Source organism: Centrocercus urophasianus, unplaced genomic scaffold, assembly GCF_019232065.1.
Source record: "Centrocercus urophasianus isolate 14NV4802_14NV808 unplaced genomic scaffold, USGS_Curo_1.0 seq_14, whole genome shotgun sequence".
In the NCBI taxonomy this organism is placed as follows: domain Eukaryota; kingdom Metazoa; phylum Chordata; class Aves; order Galliformes; family Phasianidae; genus Centrocercus; species Centrocercus urophasianus.
Window position 1 is genome coordinate 19150163 of NW_024884586.1, and position 19902 is coordinate 19170064.

The 19902-nt window shown below is 35.3% G+C and overlaps 1 protein-coding gene across 2 annotated transcripts in view; it reads right to left on the reverse strand.

Annotated features, from left to right (window-relative positions):
* Nucleotides 1-19902, reverse strand: part of TTBK2 (tau tubulin kinase 2) — a 63004-nt gene that overhangs the window by 26224 nt on the left and 16878 nt on the right. For both annotated transcript variants that reach the window (XM_042814573.1, XM_042814572.1), the window contains exons 6-12: nt 10443-10508; nt 9806-9898; nt 8699-8824; nt 6035-6192; nt 4779-4995; nt 3061-3272; nt 1126-1729 (exon numbers count right to left, since the gene is read on the reverse strand). In XM_042814573.1, the coding sequence (XP_042670507.1) occupies nt 1126-1729; nt 3061-3272; nt 4779-4995; nt 6035-6192; nt 8699-8824; nt 9806-9898; nt 10443-10508 (1476 nt within the window). The remainder of the gene's footprint in view (nt 1-1125; nt 1730-3060; nt 3273-4778; nt 4996-6034; nt 6193-8698; nt 8825-9805; nt 9899-10442; nt 10509-19902) is intronic.

A 19902-nucleotide genomic window follows, 5' to 3' on the forward strand; every position in this document is an offset into this window, starting at 1 on the left:
ACATTGCTGTCATGTAACTGTACTCTGCTTCCCAGTTTGGTTTTGTGGTCCAACATACAATAGGAAGCATGTGCTAAGCCAAATCATACAGTGTGAGATACAAATTTTTTTGAGCCATAACAGGCTTTACCAAGGGGTTGTAGTATTTGTTACTGTTATCTTTATATCGGTTCAAAGGAGACTGTCTTATCTGAATACTACGGCTTTGGCAGCAGTTGTACACATTGAGAGATAAAAATATCCAACCAGCAGGCAGAGTATAGACTCTTCAGGCTACTGCCTTCTCCCATAATTGTGTCTCTTGTTTTGAACTGCACTGGCAGTAACAAGTATAGCCCTAAGAGATAAATAGTGGACAGAAAAGTCTGTGGTAAAGAAAAAAGAATTGATGGCATTACAGAAAAAATACAGCATGACATTTACCTTGAGCAATCATTTTTAGTCAACTTTAATTTACTACCATAGAGAATGTCAGATTAAGGAGATTACTCTATTTATGAAAGGTAAAATTAGTTCAACCACAGAACTGCTTTAAAAAAAATAACCCATAGCACCTTTCAAACATCGCATAACAAATATTTTGAAGATTAAGATAGTCTGTCCTACCTGTTTCAAATAGCATGTCATGCTGCCTCCACACAGATGTACATAAGTACAGGTCCTGGAGGAAAGTATAGTCTTTTACGTAACTTGGCTCACTCCTAGAACAGGTGTTGTTCTAGAGATTTCAGGTACCATTTCCAACTTACCTTTGCAACAAAGATTGTAGCACAGTATTTCACACATCCATTGCGATTTTATGTTTATGTATGACAAATATAATTAATACCAGCTTATATGTGTTACTCTCCTTGATTAGAAACCTCTGCATAAATAGAATGTTAATATGTTTTAACTGAGGCAAATTCTGTGGATCATACTTGCAGAGCGATTATCCAAGTCCATGGGAGAAAGTAAATACTCATAACAAAGCATGGAAGATTACCCCTCAAGAATCAAGTCCCATTTTTAATAAACTATGAATTTCTGCTACACTACTGCAATTGACTTACTGCCTTTTCACTTATCTCCTCACATAATTCTGAGCAAAGAGAGATTTAATAAAACAGCGAGTGTTTTTCTTACCGGAGTGAGTGCTCCTTCTGCTTGAGCTTCCATAGGACTTGTAGGGGTGGCTGCAAGAAGCTGTCCAGCAGCTCCTGTCAGAAGTTCCAATTTGTCTGTAAGCTGTTCAGAAGAAGCAGGATGACTTTCCATGGCAACAAGAAATTCCACCCCTGAGGTTTGATTCTTGGCATGGACACTGTTTCCTGCCCAGCCTTCTTGTCTGGGCTGCTCTTCTGGAGGGGACTCCTCTAGAACTTGTAGTACCTCTGGCTCTTCATCTGAGGGACTTCCAGTCGTTTTGTGCCCTAAAACTTCATTTGTCCTGAAATCCTGCAAGTCCCGTTCCTTATCTATTATCACCCATTCCTTAGAATCAATCTCCTGCCTGCAGGAGCTTAAGTTGACAGCTACAAATCCATTGCCAACAACACCATCAATTTGTTCTGGAGAACCAGCTGACACAGGTTTTGAAGCATCTGGAAGATATTCTTCATCATAGTGCCAAACATGGTCCATGCGGGCAGCCACAGGAGCAGGAATGAGTGATTTCTGAGGAAGAGGAGGAACAGCAGCAACTGCAGTCTCTGCTGCAGCATTCAAGTCTTTCTGCCTCTTCTCCAAACTTAAGAAAAGAAATATTTGAATTAGTTACTAATGATGTAAGCTACATTTGATAGTTTTTCAATTTATGAAAACCAGATTTACCTAAAAAATTGTTGCCACGTTTTAGAAAAACCTATAGTGAAAGAGCTAAAACTTGAAGCAATTCCATAAATTAAGCCAAAGAAAAGAGAAGCAAATATAGAAAACAATTATTTCACTGTGATGTTTATTATCCACTTCTTCAAAAAATAACTCTAATGGCAAGTAAAAATGGTTGGGTGGTCTTCTGTTTGCACACATATCAAGGCAATTACCCTGAGAGAATGGCAGAGAGAATCATGAGCAATTCACAGCTCAGTGTTCTGGTTTCCATCTGCATTTAAGCTATGCTACAAAGAACCCAAGTGGAACAGTAAAAGCAGAATTCACCAACAGCAGTTAGAAGATGCTTTCAAAATCAGTGTTTCTGTTTTTTGGATTGGCTCCCAATTTGTGCTTTGCTTAATTTGTTTCAAACAAATTCAAATTACTAATCCTCAATGGTGCATTAGAAGGATTTTGCCACTGTCAACATCTCATTCATCTTCTCCTGTGTCCCACCTTAGCTACGGCCTCTCAGACAGATTACAATGCATCTTTCTTTACTTTCCTTTATTTTTTCTATGTAAGAGCAAATTTGATTTAATCAGCTCTGATATAGCTTTCCTTTCTCTGTCTTCAAATTCCATTTTAAGACCTTTGTTTTCTAACAACTTTGTGTTGTTTTGTTGTTTTTGTTTCTTTTTATGTTGGTTCAACATTTTTTAGTATAATCAAATCTGCTACACGCAAGTAGACTTTTAACTTGACTTTCTTAAAAAAAAAAAAAAAACAACCACAAAACACTCAGCTTCTTGTAAGCTGTCCTTCTCATCTCCTAGCAACCAGTCCCACATAAGCTCTACTGAGCACTTGACGTCATCATTCTTATTTTGGATGAGTTGTAATGACTGTCAAATGTCAAGACCAATCCAGTGAAGAAAAGTTAATAAGCATCACCCTGTAACAAAAGATTTTTTATAAAAATGACCTTAGCTCTATACTAGCATTAGTCTTCTCCTTCTTTTTCTATTCCTTTGTTGTTTTTTAAATAAAGACTAGGTAAAGCTGCAACATCAGTAAGTTGAGCAATGTTATGAACATATTTAATATTGTTTGCTGTAGCTTGCATAAGCACAACTCAGCAAATACATTCAGGATTTTCGCAAGGTGCTGTAAATCTACAGAGTAACAGCAGAGAGATTATACTGTCTTAACAACATATTCTGTAAAAATCTAAGCATAAAAATAAAATAGAAATAATTTATTTACCAGTTTTCAAGAAACTTATCAGTGTCTGGCTTTGACTCCAATGTCAGACGCTTCTCAAGTTCAAAGCTGTGAATTGAACGCAGCTTTCGAACCAGCGGGACATCTCTGTCCAGCTGGGTGGTCTCTGAGCGGACACGAACTGGAGAACCTAGACTTGGTGCATTCAGCATTCCATTCACAGGTCCCTGGCTGTTTTCCTCTTCTGTGGCAGCCTACGCAAAAAGTAAAAGTAAAAACATAACACACTAGGAATGGTAAAATAAAGGAAGACACAGAATTGTATAGTGAATACGATCCAGGATTTTATCCATTGATAAGCCAATTTGTATTTGGAACATTCCTTAAGCTCACACCACATTTGAGATAGTTTAGACATGCTCTTCAGCATGTACCCACAACAGCAAAAAAGGTCAGTAGTAATGCAATAGCTCTGGGCAGGTCAAAAAACGAGAGACTAAACAAAAAAACAAACAAAACAGAAAACAGTAATATACTTAAATCTATATCGATTTTTCATACCCATCTCTAAAATTTTCCTCAAAAGTAGTTTGAAACCAATCATTTAGAAGCATCCTCAGACTACTTCAGAGCCAACAGCTCTTATTACAGAAAAGTTAGTTTCCAAGCTGTCCTTATGATCCTCAACCTAGAACTTCATCTTAGCTCAACTGCATTTCATCTGGTATACTAGCTGGACACAACCTGAAGCTTGGGAATCATGATTATCCTTAATTTCAACAGGTGCCACTAACAAAAATTGCTTTTGTTTAAATCAGAGCAATTGGCTTGCTCCCTCTTTGGTAAAAATAAAGAATAATAAAAAACAAACAAAAAAACCAATAAATTCAGCAACAGTGAAAAAAGGCACCATGTCTTATGGCCTACCACAACACATTTTTTTCTAGAAACAAGCCGCAACAGCCTGAAAACTGGACATCTCCCTGTCTAAGGAACATTTCAGTAACACATGCCTATTGAGCTGTTTAAAACATTTTTATATCAAGAAAAAGAGCTACATTTTCTGAATATGAAGTGTAGTGATTGTATCTGAAAATATGAAATGCTGTGAAAGTGAACAAGGGAAATAGGAACCACTCCTGAGAGACTACAGGTCAAACTTAAGAAACTTTGTCTCCAAAAGATTAACCCATTAATCTCTCTGCATCAGTAGAAAGGTACCATATCTTACCAAAGCAAAAACACCACATGAACTAAAAGGGTACTACCAATCATGCTTAATGTTAATTTGTCACTTGAAAGACAATAAATAATACTAAAACATTTTTGTATTTTCTGTATTTAAACTCTACTCACGCAAAATACAGAAAATCTGCTTTGGCTTCACACACTGAGCAAGAATTGAAATGATGTCTGAAGAACGTGAATATGACGATCACGAAGATATGATACCAATGACATTACAAACTATGTCACTCTCATAGCAAACTAAATTCTCAGATTAAGCTTGAAAGAGACTCAAGTTTAAAATTGTCAGCAAATTATTAATCGTAAAGACCAGAAAAGCCCAAAAGCTTGTCTACTTTTTCTACTACACAGATTAGTCTAATAAAAAGTGTAAACTCTACCATGAAACCTTGTTTACTTAGATCAGTCTAAGTAATGCATACTAGCATGACTGTATTATTAATGATATTCTACTGTGTACCATGAGGACAGGAAGTTGTTTGTAAATCTTCACAATACAAATTCGTAAATACCTTACAAATCCCTAGTTTTATTTTGTTTCTGTTTATATCCATTTCTTCCCAAACGTCTTTTTCCTGAGAACGCTGATGCCCAGGAGACCCAGGCAGCTTCTCTGGTGAGACACCAACTGGAATACCATTCTCTCCATCACTGAGCTGTTCATCAGGAAATACTTCATCTGTGTTCTCTCGCAGCAAATCTCCTGGAATAGGAGTGGCATTGGCAATTCTACAAAAGTAGAAAAAATATTGGAAAAGTCAAAAAACTTAATTATGTGAAAAACACTTAAAAGCTGCTGCTTGAACATTTTCAAAGTAATTTCTGAATAAAAATTGTTAGAGATCATATCTACAGACCACTGGATAAATACTATTTTCTTCCATCACTGGATGAAAATCCTCTATAAATGCTGTTCAGTTGAAAAATGTTTGGTTTTTTCTGTTTTTTTTTTTGTTTGTTTGTTTGTTTTGTTCGTTTGTTTGTTTGTTTTCCAAATGGAATTCAACAATTGCTTAGTATCTGCATATAACAATTCAAAGTAACTGGAATAACATTCTCCTCTTGGTACTTCCTGGAATAGAAATGGACTATGAAGTCCTTCACATCGGTTGCACTCCTGAAATCAACAAGGACCATCAATTGATAAATAAACCGGGATGTTCTGACAGAACAGTAATGTCTTACTTTCTATACTGTACAGAAATATACTGAACAAACAGTAGCATGTAAAATATGGTAAACCAGGATTATCACCTTGGAAAGTACAGTACCTGACTTCAATGACTAGTCCTGATGGAAGACAAATGTTAATAGGTACCATTTACTATATTCTAATCTTTTTACTTCTTTCTTCCAGTATCTGTTTTAATTAATTGGACTGATAGTCCGAAAACAGTTTTGACAAATTTGACTGTTCAAAGAATAATGAAGATAACAGTAAAGTTTGAAAATATCTTACAAATCACATAATCCACGCGCATGAAATTAAAAAACTCGCTCTCAAGCTATTATCATTTTAACCATAGCCCAGTCAATAGTTACTCTGTATTCAAATGTTGTAGTTTTTTGTGTTTTTTTTAAGTGTGCTTGTGTTTATTTAGCTAGAATAACTTTATTTAACACTTATCTTAGCATGAAGATAAGACAATGTCTGCTTCTTACTAAAAAAGCTATTGATACAACTTTTGTCTCTTCTCAGATTCAGTAATTGTTTCCATTCCATCAGAATTAATTGCAGTGATCATACATACACAGTGTGCATACATACCCAATTGCAGCTGGAGTAAGACGAGTGTGTAACTGAGGTGTGGTTGAAGTTGTTGTCGTTGTCAGAGAGCCATCAGTTCCACTCTTCTCCCAGTCAAAAGGATCACTTTCAATAACCCCAAAGGTTTTCATGCTGTTATCAAACACAGACATGAGAAGCTAAAAATGAAGGAAAAAGTTCATTAGCTTCATTTTTGTCACAGAGATCAAACAATTCAAAAATACTATCCAATAATAATTCAGCATACTCCTTCATGATTCTGAGTGACAATTTTCCAGGAATATAGATTTATCATTTTTGCAATGTTTCAAATGTAAGATATGCAAACTTCTGTTTTACATTAAAAACAAATAAGCAAGAAAAGACAACCAAATCTTCCCCATGTTTCTAGCTGAAAAGAGAGGCAAAAAAGGTAGAAATGTACACATAGGCATGACCAAGTTGCTGCAGAATAGGAGCCACAGCTTTCCAAGAGAGAAGGATGAAAGAATATATTCAGCAATCATTAATCATTAAATGCTAGGGAATTAATCAGGAGTGCATAGGAAGAATACCAATTCACTAATTTATATACTTCTTTTATTTAATACCATGCATCATTTATATTATCCAGTGCTGACATTCATACCACAGAAAAGCCACATGAGGAAGCTTTCCTCTCTAATTTTATGCTATGAAAATTAATCCAGGCCAATTTGTGTCCATGGGAGAGAAAGAAATTACATCTTCTTTCCTCTTGCTTTGGAAAACTTTTGTCTCATTCCAGTAACTGGTGGGAAGGCTGCGTCTGTATCACATCATCTCTTGCTTCAAAACATTTTGACAAATTATACTTTTTTCCTAAAAGCTAAATCTCAGGTTTTCATTCTTTCTTCTTATCAAGGTTGCTGGAAATTTCTCTGCCTCTTTTAAAAATACCTACTTTTTCTAAGTTAAAGTGGATGGGAAGTTTGGATTATTTTTCTTGCACAAAATGCATTCATTTTATCTTTACTCTTAAGAGCTCTCAAAAATGCTATCTATCTCTGTCAATCCAAAACCCTACTGAACTGCACAAAGCCACAATTCATTCTGTCCCATTCACACTCTCCTTTATTCGATTTTTCCTGTACCTTCATCACTTTCTCTCAAATTATTTTAGACAGCATTCTCCTTTAAATCTTTTCTATAATTTCTGCTATAACGCAAAACCAAATGCCGTTTCCAACATGCTAGCATAAAACAGTCATATTTTTGAGTTTAATTTTTTGTTAAAATATGGGTCAACAGTGAGTGACTAAAAATACACCACTTTATCACCAATCTGAAGCTGCCTATTTCAGCAAGCAATATTCTCTTCAACAAAGAAAAATGACTATTTAGTTTTCTAGTGATCTCCATAGGCAATACTTCAGTGTGGGGGGGGAAAAAAAAAAAAGCATGGATTCATGTCATGATCCAGATGTAAGTATCAAGGGTGCTGAGCTCAAGATTTCTGAAAATTGCCTGAGTGCTTATTACTATAAAACAATCTCATCAATTTAACTTAAAGAGCACTCACTGGAGCCTAGAATATGAGCACAACATCTGAACCTAAGAGATCACTGACTGCACAGCAACTGACGATCACTTTTAGAAACCTAACCCCCCAGCTCTGGGCTGCACTAAACAAGGGACATCAGCCATTCCTCTTATGTCTTACCTTCTCAACTCTCACCATCTCTGTAACCCTCCTTCGGATGCTCTCTAATAGTTTCATGCTCTTCTTACATTGTGGCACGCAAAACTGCACACAGTGCTCAAAGTGAGGCCACACCAGTGCAGAACAGAACAGAGCTGGGCCTGATGCACCTCAGGGTACGGTTGGCCCTTTTGGTTGCCAGGGCACACTGCTGACTCCTGTCCAAATTGCAATCAACCAGAACACCCAGATCCCTTTCCAAGGAGCTGCTCTTCAGTCTCTCTTCCACAAGTTTGTACGTACAGCCAGGGTTGCCCTGACCCAGGGTGGAGTGCAGAATCCAGAACTTCTTCTTGAATTTAATATGGCTTGTTACTGCCCAGCCCTCTAAATTAATCAAGATGTCTCTGCAGGGCCTCTCTGTCCTTGAGGAAGTCAACAGCTCCTCTCAATTTAGTGTTGACCTTCAAAACCTTCAAGTCCTATATCCAAGTCACCAATGAAAACATTAAAGGGAACAGGTCCTAAAATGAAGCCTCTCCACAGCCCACTAGTGCCTGACCAACAGCCTGATGTAATCAATTTATTCCAATCACTTGAACTTGACCGATCAGCCAATTCTTCACCCACCACATTATCCCTTGTCTGGACAGTTTGTCCAGAAGGATACTGTGAGAAACAGAAAGCTTAGATGAAATCCACAACTGGCTTCCTACTACTACGTTGGTAATGTTCTCATAGATGTTGGTAACCTTGTCATAAAAGATTAAGTTGGTTAAGCAGGACTTCCCCCTCATGAACTCATGTAGTCTGTAACCAATGATTGCATTGCCTTTCAGATGTTTTTCCAGTAACTCCCAGAATAATCTTCTCTGTAATTATGCCAGACACTGAAGTGAGACTGCCACATTCAAGACCAAATCAAAGAAATCAAAGGAAATTGAAGATGCAACTGCATAAAATTCTACTTAAAACCAGAGATTCAAAAAAGTAAAAATGTTTACCTGGTAATCAGGTTTTGTAAAGTAATCTAAATTAGAGATGTGATCCAGAAAGACGTTGAATTCTTGAGGAAGGTGTTTCAACATAAGTCTGTGCTCATACCTCTCTTTAATGGATCCCACTTGCTCCTAGGAGCAAATAATACAAAAAACGTTAGCATACCTTCGTTCTCTGCTACGTACCCACACTGTCACCTTATAGCCATTCAAAACAATACTAACCAGACAGACAGTTGCGTTACACTGATCAGTACTGGGGAAGGCAGTTCTTAATCAGATAGCAAGATAAGAGATTGCCATCAGTACATACACAAAAATAACATACTAACTTCAAATTGAATATGAAAAGCTGTTTGCTTCTGTGCCTGAATGCTGCCTGATATCATTAGAAATTTCAACCCTTCTAAAGATTAAACCCTGCTTTAAAGATTAAAATATCTTGTATCATCTCAAGTCCAATCACTTTCTGGTGATTATTCGGTCACTGCAATACATCACAGAAGATCTTGCTTAGTGTAAGATGAGCAAATCAAAACCAAAAGAAGCTACCTACACAGCACAGCACACTATCATCTACTAACACATGAACTACAGGAGTAACCTAGTTTCAATATAAATTCAGGAGAAATTGAAAGTAGAAATACTAATAGGCTAATTAAATACCATTTTTCTTGGAATATCTCACCTAAGATATGTGCCAAAAGAGTACTGCATATTGATTGATTAATTTTTGTTCATCAGCACATAATAAATGCCCACCTCACAAATAATCAAAATAGATAAATAATGCTCAGTGTCCAAAAGGTGAATAAAAAAAATATTCAAGTGAGAACAAGAGCATAAATTCAGTGATGTGTATACATTTACTTTTGTTTTTGAAATGTTTTCAAACTAGAAGTAACAGTACACTTTCCCACTAAAATTTCCCAGTTCATAAGGCTTGGTTGTACTTTATATCATGATATTAGGAAAAAGAATACTAGAAAACACTCAAAAGAATAATGTACAAAATAAAAAAGCAGTGATTCTTTGTGGAATCTTTATCACAGCATCTGCTTGCAATTCACAACTAATTTTACTCATACTCTTTGGTTCCACTTCCAGGTTTACCTTATCTTTTATTTTTCTCCAAGGTAGTTGCCCAACCACAAACTCCACCAACATGTAAAACAGGGACCAGAGATCATCATGTCGACCCATTTCCTATGAGAAAGAATTACTTTAATGCATCTTACACAAAGATGTAAGACAAAAGAGAAGATAAACTCTTCACTGTTAAATTTACATCGTTATACATAAAAAATCTTATTAAAAAACACTGCAAATAAGTTGTTAAAATAGACGATTTAATTATAATTAGGAACAGACAATTGTATTTCCATAAAAGATACAGATAAAAGTTGAAGCGTGTTAATATTACATAGTACCTTTACTAGAAGAGCTTTTACACTAGAAGAGGTGTTTAATTGTAAGAAAACATGCTAGAGATTATGTATGTTATGTTATAGAGCTCAGTTCTATAAAATTTGCAGTACAACTGAGCAAAGATAATCATTAATATCACTACTATTTTGCAGAAACCTTTTTTACTCTCAATTCCTGTAAATTACATCATCTTTTCCCCCAAATTTAGATGTAGCTCTACAAGACAAATGTACCTATACCAGGATACAAAACGAAAGCAATAGCAAGTGCATTTCTGCTTTCAGCTACATCAGATGGATATAATACAGTTTCAGATACTCACTCTGTTTCTATGAGCATTGATTGACGCATATCGTACTGTTCCCCGAAAACCAGCAACAGCTCGAGGCTATTAAAGAATAACAATAAAAAAGATTCCGTCAGAAAGAAGCCCTCTGAACAGTTAAATATGTAGCTATCAAGTGGGTGTGGAGCCACAACAAATATCAAATATCACTGATTTATTTCAATTTTTGCTATTTATCAGTTATCAGTGGAAATCAGTGGAAATAGGCATCAGAAAGCAACACATCATAGTTTCTTAAATCATACATTTGTGTCAGTTTTTGATCTCCAGAATCATCACGTCCTGTTTAATTCATGCATCAAAAAAATAAATCTGTATGACAGAAATATTTCATTTTCTTCTCCAATAATGAAATATCTCCTGTTATTAACTAGTACAAGTCTGTGTCTCGAAATTTTGACAGGATCTAAAAACATAACAATTAGTTCCAGTTTGCTCAAATGCAATATGGCACATACATACATGCCACAAGTAGGTACTTATCAAAACGCACATGCAACATTTTCCCAAATCATTTGCTGAATCAGCAAACCACTAAATTTTGAGAAATTCCAAAAGAAAGTACAGCCACAGGTGCATGTCCCAGCCATAGCATGGAAAGCTGAGGCCGAACAATAAACAACAAGGGTTTCTGACACTAATTAAAAATACTTATTTCTTTCCTATTTTCCAAATACCAGCTTTTCTTCCCTCACACTGTAGGTATTGCATGGACACACCTAAGTCAACTGCTGTTTTATAACCACAGAATCTATTTTGCCAGCCTTCCCTCCTTCATTTAAAACGTTACAAAAAGAACTATAAATGATAATAATGTATATTTATCAATTTAAAAATTACAAAGTAGTGTTATTACTTTGCCTAAGCCAGATATGCAATCCATTCTACCCCTCTTGATCAATCATTCTGTATACACTAAAGAGAACTGCTGGAACTGCAAAGTTTGCTTTCCTTTGTACTCTTTACTTCCTAATCAATAATTCTTTTTGTCTCTTACAACACTGAATGTGAGAAACTTGAGATCTATGACAATTCCTAAGATCATACAAAATTCTGCACAATACATTAAAAATCTTGATACACACACGCACAAAGATGATCACAATACAAAACCATTGCCCTATTAATAAAATACCAGTAATACTGAGAACTATCATTTAAGTATATCAGGAGCTGCCATTATTGTCAGTAAACCTATCAATGAAATCCTGCATAATCCTGCAGCAAGGTGTTTAAAGCAATTTAACAGCTCATGTAACCAATGTCTGTTATAGAGATACAATGAGAAATGAATTAGTGTTAAAGTGGAAAGTATTTTCTAGGACATTTTTAATATGACCAGGACCTCACACAATACATTTAGATCATTTTAGATTTCTCACATTCTCATAAAGGTTGAATAATGCTCAGAGCACATTTTCTGTTCAGGAGGGCAGACAATTGAGTTACTGTCTTCAGTCATCACATTCACTCTGAACATTACCCAGAAACAAAGCACAACACCTGCTGTGGAAACTTCATAACATCACACAGTAATAAACAGAGTAGTTCTAAGTGTTCTGTAGTATTGCCAAATTTCAGAAGAAAATAAAGTCCTTTATTAAAAAAATATATATATTTCTCCTTCCCAATAGTGCTGAGGACCAGAAATTATCCAAATGAGAACAATACAGATCATTGCCAAGTCAATCAGAATACATTTCCAAAATGTTTGATCAACAGCACATCTTCAGAAGGGCACTGAGAGTACAACTTTAGAACACCATAAATTCAGTAAACAAGAGAAGTAAAATTTCAGAAGATTAAACCATACAAATACTGATTTCAACCTATGGCATGAATGTTAAAAAGAAAGGACTATATTCACTTTTACCAACCTAATTCTATCATTCTTCTAAGAATAATGAAAAATACGAAAACAAGGATGGAGTGAGGCTTTTATTCTTAGATTATCAAGTAGACAAAAAAAAAAAAACGGAAACTAAAAAGGGGGGGGGGAGAGGGGGAAAAGGAGAGTAAGAAAAGGCATAAGGATCTAAATGACTCCATTCAGTTTGCAGAAATTAACAGTTTAACCTATTTCAGCACTATCCTGGGGAAAAAAATCTAATGGAAGTATTTCATTGTGCATTAAGTCTATTACTTTTGAATGTTGAACCCACTGTCATCCTTAAGTATACCTATGAAATTATTTGCCCTAGGAAGAGGGAGAGTTCCAGTGCTTTCTGTTAGCTCAGGATCACCGGTCAGGGAAAAGAATGAATGATAACTCTTTCTATATATTAGTTCGTGAAATAAATTCTGAATTCTTTACTTCATACGGATATCTAAATCCTTTCCCAACCTGAAGAGCTACTGTCCTGAAGTGTACCCATAGATCTGATTTAAAAGGATTTGTAACTGTGTCCCAGTTCTTAAGACACATTTAAATACATTTTAGTAAAGCAGTTGACCACTATTTAGAAGTGGTATTACAATCCCACTCAACAAGAAATTAATTATTCTGTGTAATTTACATGAATTATGGGTCTGGTAGCCCAAAGCATGTTTGCTCAATTCACAAGAGAATTTATAGACTTCTAAGCATCTGCAAAACCTCTCAAACTGTTTCAGAGCTCCACATGCACCTTACAGTTCATGTAGAAAAAGAGAAGCATTAGAGGCAATAATAGTAACTTCCTGAATGATTCACTACATTTTTCAAATATAGTGGCCTCTCTGCTACTACTCATGTAACTCAGTTTTTGTCAGATTAACTTGGGGAAAAAAACGAGAAATAATACTCTTGTAGATCCACTTTTATAGTCATGTCTTGCAGATCTGATATCTAAGAAACATGCCACCAAAGCAAAGGAAAATTTCCTTGTTAAGGGGAAAACGGCAACAACAACAGAGGTTGGTGGTGTTTTTATCATTGAATATTTGGAGCATGTAGCTGCAGAATGTATTTGCAGTAAAGATATGGTGAATTTCATGTCTCAGTGCATCTGTGAATTCCACTAACATCCCTGATTAAATGGACCACATTATGTTCCTTCCCAGGACAAACAAAATAATTAACTCTCTTTTTTTTTTTTCTTTTTTTTTTAATTTTTATTTTTTTCCCCTGCTCGTTCCCTCCCTTCTTCCTCCCCCTCTTGAAATTTAGTGGGTTAGAGTGCTTTCTTTTTTTTAAGTCTCCTTTTTCATGCAACATCAGTTTTCCCTGGACATCGCTCTGTCACAGAAACATTCAAAAATGTTTTAGATAAAACTACATGAAGGAAATCAGGAGTTACTAGAAAAGGGAGCTATTGTCTCTAAGCAGAATTGTTTGCACATTCTTGAGAGACACTTAGCTTACAAACCTGTCCACATCCACTGGTTCTTTGGTGGGTCAATAGAGAAAGCAAATCATACTCCTTTAACACAGTTCAGTAACTCTAGAAATGCTCTGGGCATTGTTGAAAATTTTACATGGAGTAAAAGTTACTTTTATACTACAGTCACTGAAACTATATAATAAACATGAAAAAAATAAAAACAATAAAGACTTCCTTCCTATTTTATCTGACAAACTACAAGTATCTTTCTACCAGTCAATGACTGGCAATTCTTCAGTGCCTTTAGGCTTTTACATTGAGAAACCAGCTCAGGCAGTGAACAATACCTTCTCAATACCGTCTCTAAAGCTGAATAGGAGGATAGGTCGAGAAGCAGCCACTCTATTTCCGTTTGTAAAGAATCCTTTCTTCTGTTCATCTACTGGGAACACAGTTTTAGGATTTACCTTTCTTTATATCAAATGGTACCTTCTGTCACCCTCATTTTTTTTTGTGGATATAAGCTTCGGAATTTAATTTACTGCTTAGCATGCATTAGCATCAGTTTTAAGAAAATGAAACATTCAGGAATCATCTGGGTAAGCAAAGATCAGATAGCTGAAACACAATTGCCTTTACAATAAGTAATACATCATGATTAGTTATCACTTTAATGTATAGCTTTTCAAAGCCATACTTCTAGCTCTCTATAAAAACCATTTAAGCCACTAACAACAGAGTACTCACACTGAAAAATCCTTATTAAATTATCTCCTACCAACTATCAGTAGGACATACAGCTTGATCTCCATTTTACCTAAACAAAAACTGTGATTTCCATACTGCTACACAGTTCCAGCAGATGCTGAGTAACGAGCTGAGTTAACATCTAGCAGTACAATTTAATTTTGTTATTGTGGATTCTAACAGGCATGTAGTAACAAATCAAAATTTAGCACCAACTTCTGTGGTATAAAAAGCATCACAGCAACACTTGGTGCATAAACAAGCTCCTGAGCATTTTCAATCTAGAGTACTCCAGCATTGATATGCACTAGCTGAAAACAGCAGACTTTTCAAAATTGATTCATAAGCAGACAAGTTGGAGGCTGGAAGTGGTAACAACCTACCGTATGTCTATCACAAACCTAAACTTATTCCAGTGAAAAAATCACGCAGGGTACATCTCACACCTTCCATGTGCATGTTTACTTTGCTGTATGTGATTTCTCTTATACCAGGAGATGGAGGAGAAATTACCGTAAGAGGAAGACCAGCGACTTGATTTAGCAAGCTAATGCACTAGCAGGGGATTTCTCCAAACAGACGAAATAATGTTTTTCTCATCTCCAGAAGAAAAACAGCTTTTACTGCATTATCAGAATTCCTGTGTTCTTAGCAGACGAGAGAACTCAGATCCTAATTTTTTACTTGTTTGTATGTATCACATATAGTACTTACTACAATACTATCGTACAAAGTTAATTCAGTAGTAGACTTATTTCAAGACTGCAAAATTAAGGCTGACAAGTTAATGTATATTAAAAAAGTGTTTTCTTTTTAAACCATTTGGTAATATTTTTTCATAAATCAGAGAAGTTCACAGCTCAGAAAGAATTAAAAAGACTAGAGATTCTGTTTTCATTTTGGTTTGCTTCTACTTTCACCAGGAAAGGAATTCTACTAGATCAAGCCATCTGTCTTTCCACTATAATAGCTTTTAATTTCAAGCAAATAGGACAGCTCTCAAAGACTTTCAGTTCCTGCAAGTTTAATGAAAATTGGTGATTAGAGAACCTAAATTAGTACTGTGACACAGAGGCAGTCAATTAAAATTCAATAGAAATGGCTCGCATCCATCTCAACAGACAACGATCAGTTGGTCAATCAGCATTTTAGGCGGCAAGTGAGCACATGCCTATCCCTAGAATTGCTAACATCAACTATTAGGATCCTGGTCAGAAAGGCTGGGTGTAGTATAGAGCTGAAAATAGTGACATTTGAAAGGCATAAAGGAAGTAGTACATAAAACGACAGGAAAATAGTCAATTTCACCCTTTAAGGAATAGATTTTTTCAAATATAATACCAAATCCTAGCAGGAAATAGAGAATTGTAGCCTATTCTTCCCTAAAGCATTTAACCATTCTAAGGGAAACAAAGGAACTGCTGTATTAGAATAGTGAACAGTTATACCACATATCCGAATTTCTAAATTAAATTGTTCTGATTGCTAGGATATTATATCCATGTTCCATGCATCACTGAAAAGGAAAAAAAAAAAAAAAAAAAAAAATACCCCTAGAATAACAAAGTACCATACTATAAGAATTAAATTCTTTTCATATCTCAACAATTCATCAGCCTTTTCCTTCAGGCAGAATATTAATAGATTGTAAACTCTATTTATCACCCAAACCACAAAGACTTTTCCTCTCAATGAAATTCCCATCTTTAGGTGTTTGGGATTTTGTTGTTGCTGTTTAGTGTGCGTGGTTTTGTTGTTTTTTGGGTTTTATTTTTCCTACATTTCTCCTTTAATTTCATCGTTGCAAGAATACTCCATAGAGATGTTACAAAATAATATCACACTGCATGAAATTAATCTATTCACTCTACTTGTGTCACCCTTTAGCTTGATTCACAGTGCTTTTTTTTTTTCAACTTTTACATTAACTCACTGCCTGCCTTTTTCACTGCATACCATCATGCACAACACCAGCTGGATTATTTCCTTCATTTTTTCTTTGACACTAATTCAATCAAACTTGCAAGAATCAAGTTCAGCAGTTATTAAAAAATTCAACATATATATTTTAAGACTGTATCTTAAAGAATGGTCTTCTTTCCTTCTGAAGGAAGTTATGGCAGAGAAATATTGTAAATAGCATGACACTGGTAGATATAACACCACTTATATGATGCATGACTTCAAAAACTTTTGAAACCTAATAGTCTGGAAGAAAATAATGCCTGCACAAAGCTCTACAAACCAAATCTCTTCTTTCCTGTAAACTAGCATTAATTCAGACATGCAGCCTCAAATGACTAGTGTCACAGCTCTTCCAACTCATGCAGATTCCTAGTTATAGAAAACAATGACAAGAAAAAAAACAAATGGCTCTTCGCTTAGTCTCTCCAGAAAATAACCATTAGACAATATTTCCCTTTAGCACATTTTGACATAAAAACCTAAGACTTTTTCAGTTTTTCCTGTTATTCAAGAAAAAAATTAATAATTAACTACTTTCCAGTCTTATCAACTCAGATTACATGAAGAAAAGAATTAAGGAGTATATAGGAGATTAAGAACGAGCCTACATGCTTATTCCTTTCCATACAACATCTCTGATTTTAAATATTAATCTTTACTACATGACTAAAATTATAAAGAATATACACAGCTGTAATAACTCAGTTTAGACTCTTAGACTCCATTCACTAAAACAAAGTTTGTTTTCTTTAAAGTACTTCATTTTTTTTTTTACAAGTTCTTAACTATTAAGTACTTAGATCAAAACTTAGAATGAAATCTTGCAAATTTCATCTATTTCCAAAAATTCACATAATGTAGTCTATGTGATGTAGATTTAGTGAAGAAAAAACTGAAAGTGTAGTTTTAAGTTATTTATTCTTTAAACATTTTCTTTGTTCAACAGTAGCAAAATGTAGAAAACACAACATTATAGACATGAAATAGGAGAAGTGGACTGGAACAGGAAGGGATTGTCAGGTTTCCAGAAAATAACCCTGGTGCTCTCTTCCAACACTGCCTCTGAATCATTACTTATTAATAAAAACATTTGTTTTAGAAACAAAGAACATACAGTAAAAAGTTTTTCACTCTTCCCGGAGTTCTACTTGGCAGCTGAATTACATCACATACATCTCTACTGTTCCTTCTTCTGTTTTTATTTGAGCCACAAGAGCTGAACTGATTTTTGCTAATTGTTGCAGAAACACACAATCAGAACATTATTCCAATAAACTGAGATTTACAGCATACAGATATTAATTTTTTATTTTCTTTATTACCTCTTGTTCACTCTACATCTTTTTGCCATGCATTTTTTCCCAAAATTATTTATCCACCAACAGCCTAAATATATACTGCACATGAATTGCAAGGTAGAAATTATTTCTAAATACATTTTACAAAGCAAATTCGTTCTCTGTTAATGGAGCTTAATGAAAGAGCCCATCTCCAGACACAACATATATTTAAAATCCTAGGAGAGACTATTCAAAGTAAACGTTTAAGTAATTTCTTTGAAATTACAGTATAAGATAATGGTTGGTAACTCAGACAACTTATGAATGGAGTACTCTAGAGTATAACAATGTACAAAAGCTGGAAAGAAATACTATATAGATAAGAACTTATTAACACAATTTTTTTCTTTCATCAGCATTCCTGCAACCTGAATATTTCCATGACAGTAAGGAGGATTGTGCAACAGCATCGCCAGTTAGGTACAAAAGCAATAAACAGAACCTTCGCTGAGCCTCAGCAAATGAATCCTGCAGGAGCGTTGCAAAGCCCTGGGGTTCCTTGCCTGAGGAGCTGCACAGCTCCCGCTCCATGCCAAGGGATGCCTCCAGCTAAGCTCAGCAGGTACTTAGCACCTACAACTATCACAACACTTCTTTGTCACCTTCATCACTTGCAGCCTAAAGACACAGCAGTGCAATCCCTAGTGAAACACGACTCCAGTAACAAAACAAAACAAAACAAAAAAAAAACTACTCATACGATAAGGACAGCCAAAATAGAAGGTTAAAATAGAAGAAACTGCGTAAATGATAAAGAAATAACCAAGGGATTGCTGAAAATTTTATCATAACAGAGAAGGCACGTGGATGAGTTTTAGAGAAGTTTACACAAGTTTCATTGAGCAAATAATATGTTTTATTGATAACTTGAAGGTAAAATGAAATGAAGAAGGGGAATTCAAAGGTTTGTTGCAAATGTAAGTCACAATGGATGTTAAAGACAGGAAAGTGAACTGAGGAGTATGAAAAGATTTTAAGAAGAAAAATATCTTTTTACTTGTTTCAGTGAAAACATTCAGTCTTCAACTAATCACATCACTGTGTAATGCACTGTTAGAGACTGAAAGAACATCAGTGGGAAAAGATAGCATAAGGTACGTGCCAGCAACAAAGTGCTTCTTGATAGGATGAAACAACCACTGAACAGCATACTTAACAAAATGATATGACCATTACCCTGCTGCATCTGACATTCAGTAGATTTGGACAGGTTTGGAAGAATGGTCTCTTCAATCAGTTAACATACTTTAGCCAATTATCTGCTATAGACTTCATATGCCACAAGTCTCAGTAACATTTTTTGTTTTTTTGGTGTATTGTTCATGTAATCCATTGCCATTTAATACTGTAATTCTAAAAGATGTCTGGGTTGTTCCTGAATGTTGCTTCAATTGGTATCGCTGATAAAAGAGAATATATCAAGGACTGCTGAAGATATACCGTATCTTCTTGCCCTTTACATAAAATGGAAACCTGATAAATTTTACAACTCTTGAAGCTGACTGCAGTGCTGTCTACTCTTTAAACTTAATGGCAGGTGGATGAGAGTGTCTTAGTTTAATCTGAACTTTCACCCTAAGCAAAGTTCAGTAGCTATTCTTGAAAACTTCACGTGTAGTCTCTTACTTATTATAAAAGCATGCAGTCAAAGTACTACCAGGGAAAAGTTAGTGACATAAACTCTAAATAGACACTGGGGCAAATATAGAGAAGAGCATCAGTTTTAGTTGGTGTTGTCTGTGGACAGCCTCTCTGGCTTTTTTTTTTTTTTTTTTTTTTTTTTAAAAAAAAGTAATGACACTTTTTGCAGATCAGATTCTAACAGCACTTACTTGAAAAGAATATTGAGAAGCATGTATGAGCATCTACCTTTAATGTATGTGGGTCCAAACGGCCTTCAGAGAGGACAAAACATTCACAGCGATCTTTTTTCTTACAGCACTGTAGCTTCATTGCTGCTTCTTTAATTCACAAAATTATCCCATTTTCTTGCCCATCTTAAAAAGGAGGGCAACAAAGCTGGTGAGGGGTCTGGAACACAGGCCATATGAGGAGAGGCTGAAGGAGCTGGGAATGTTCAGC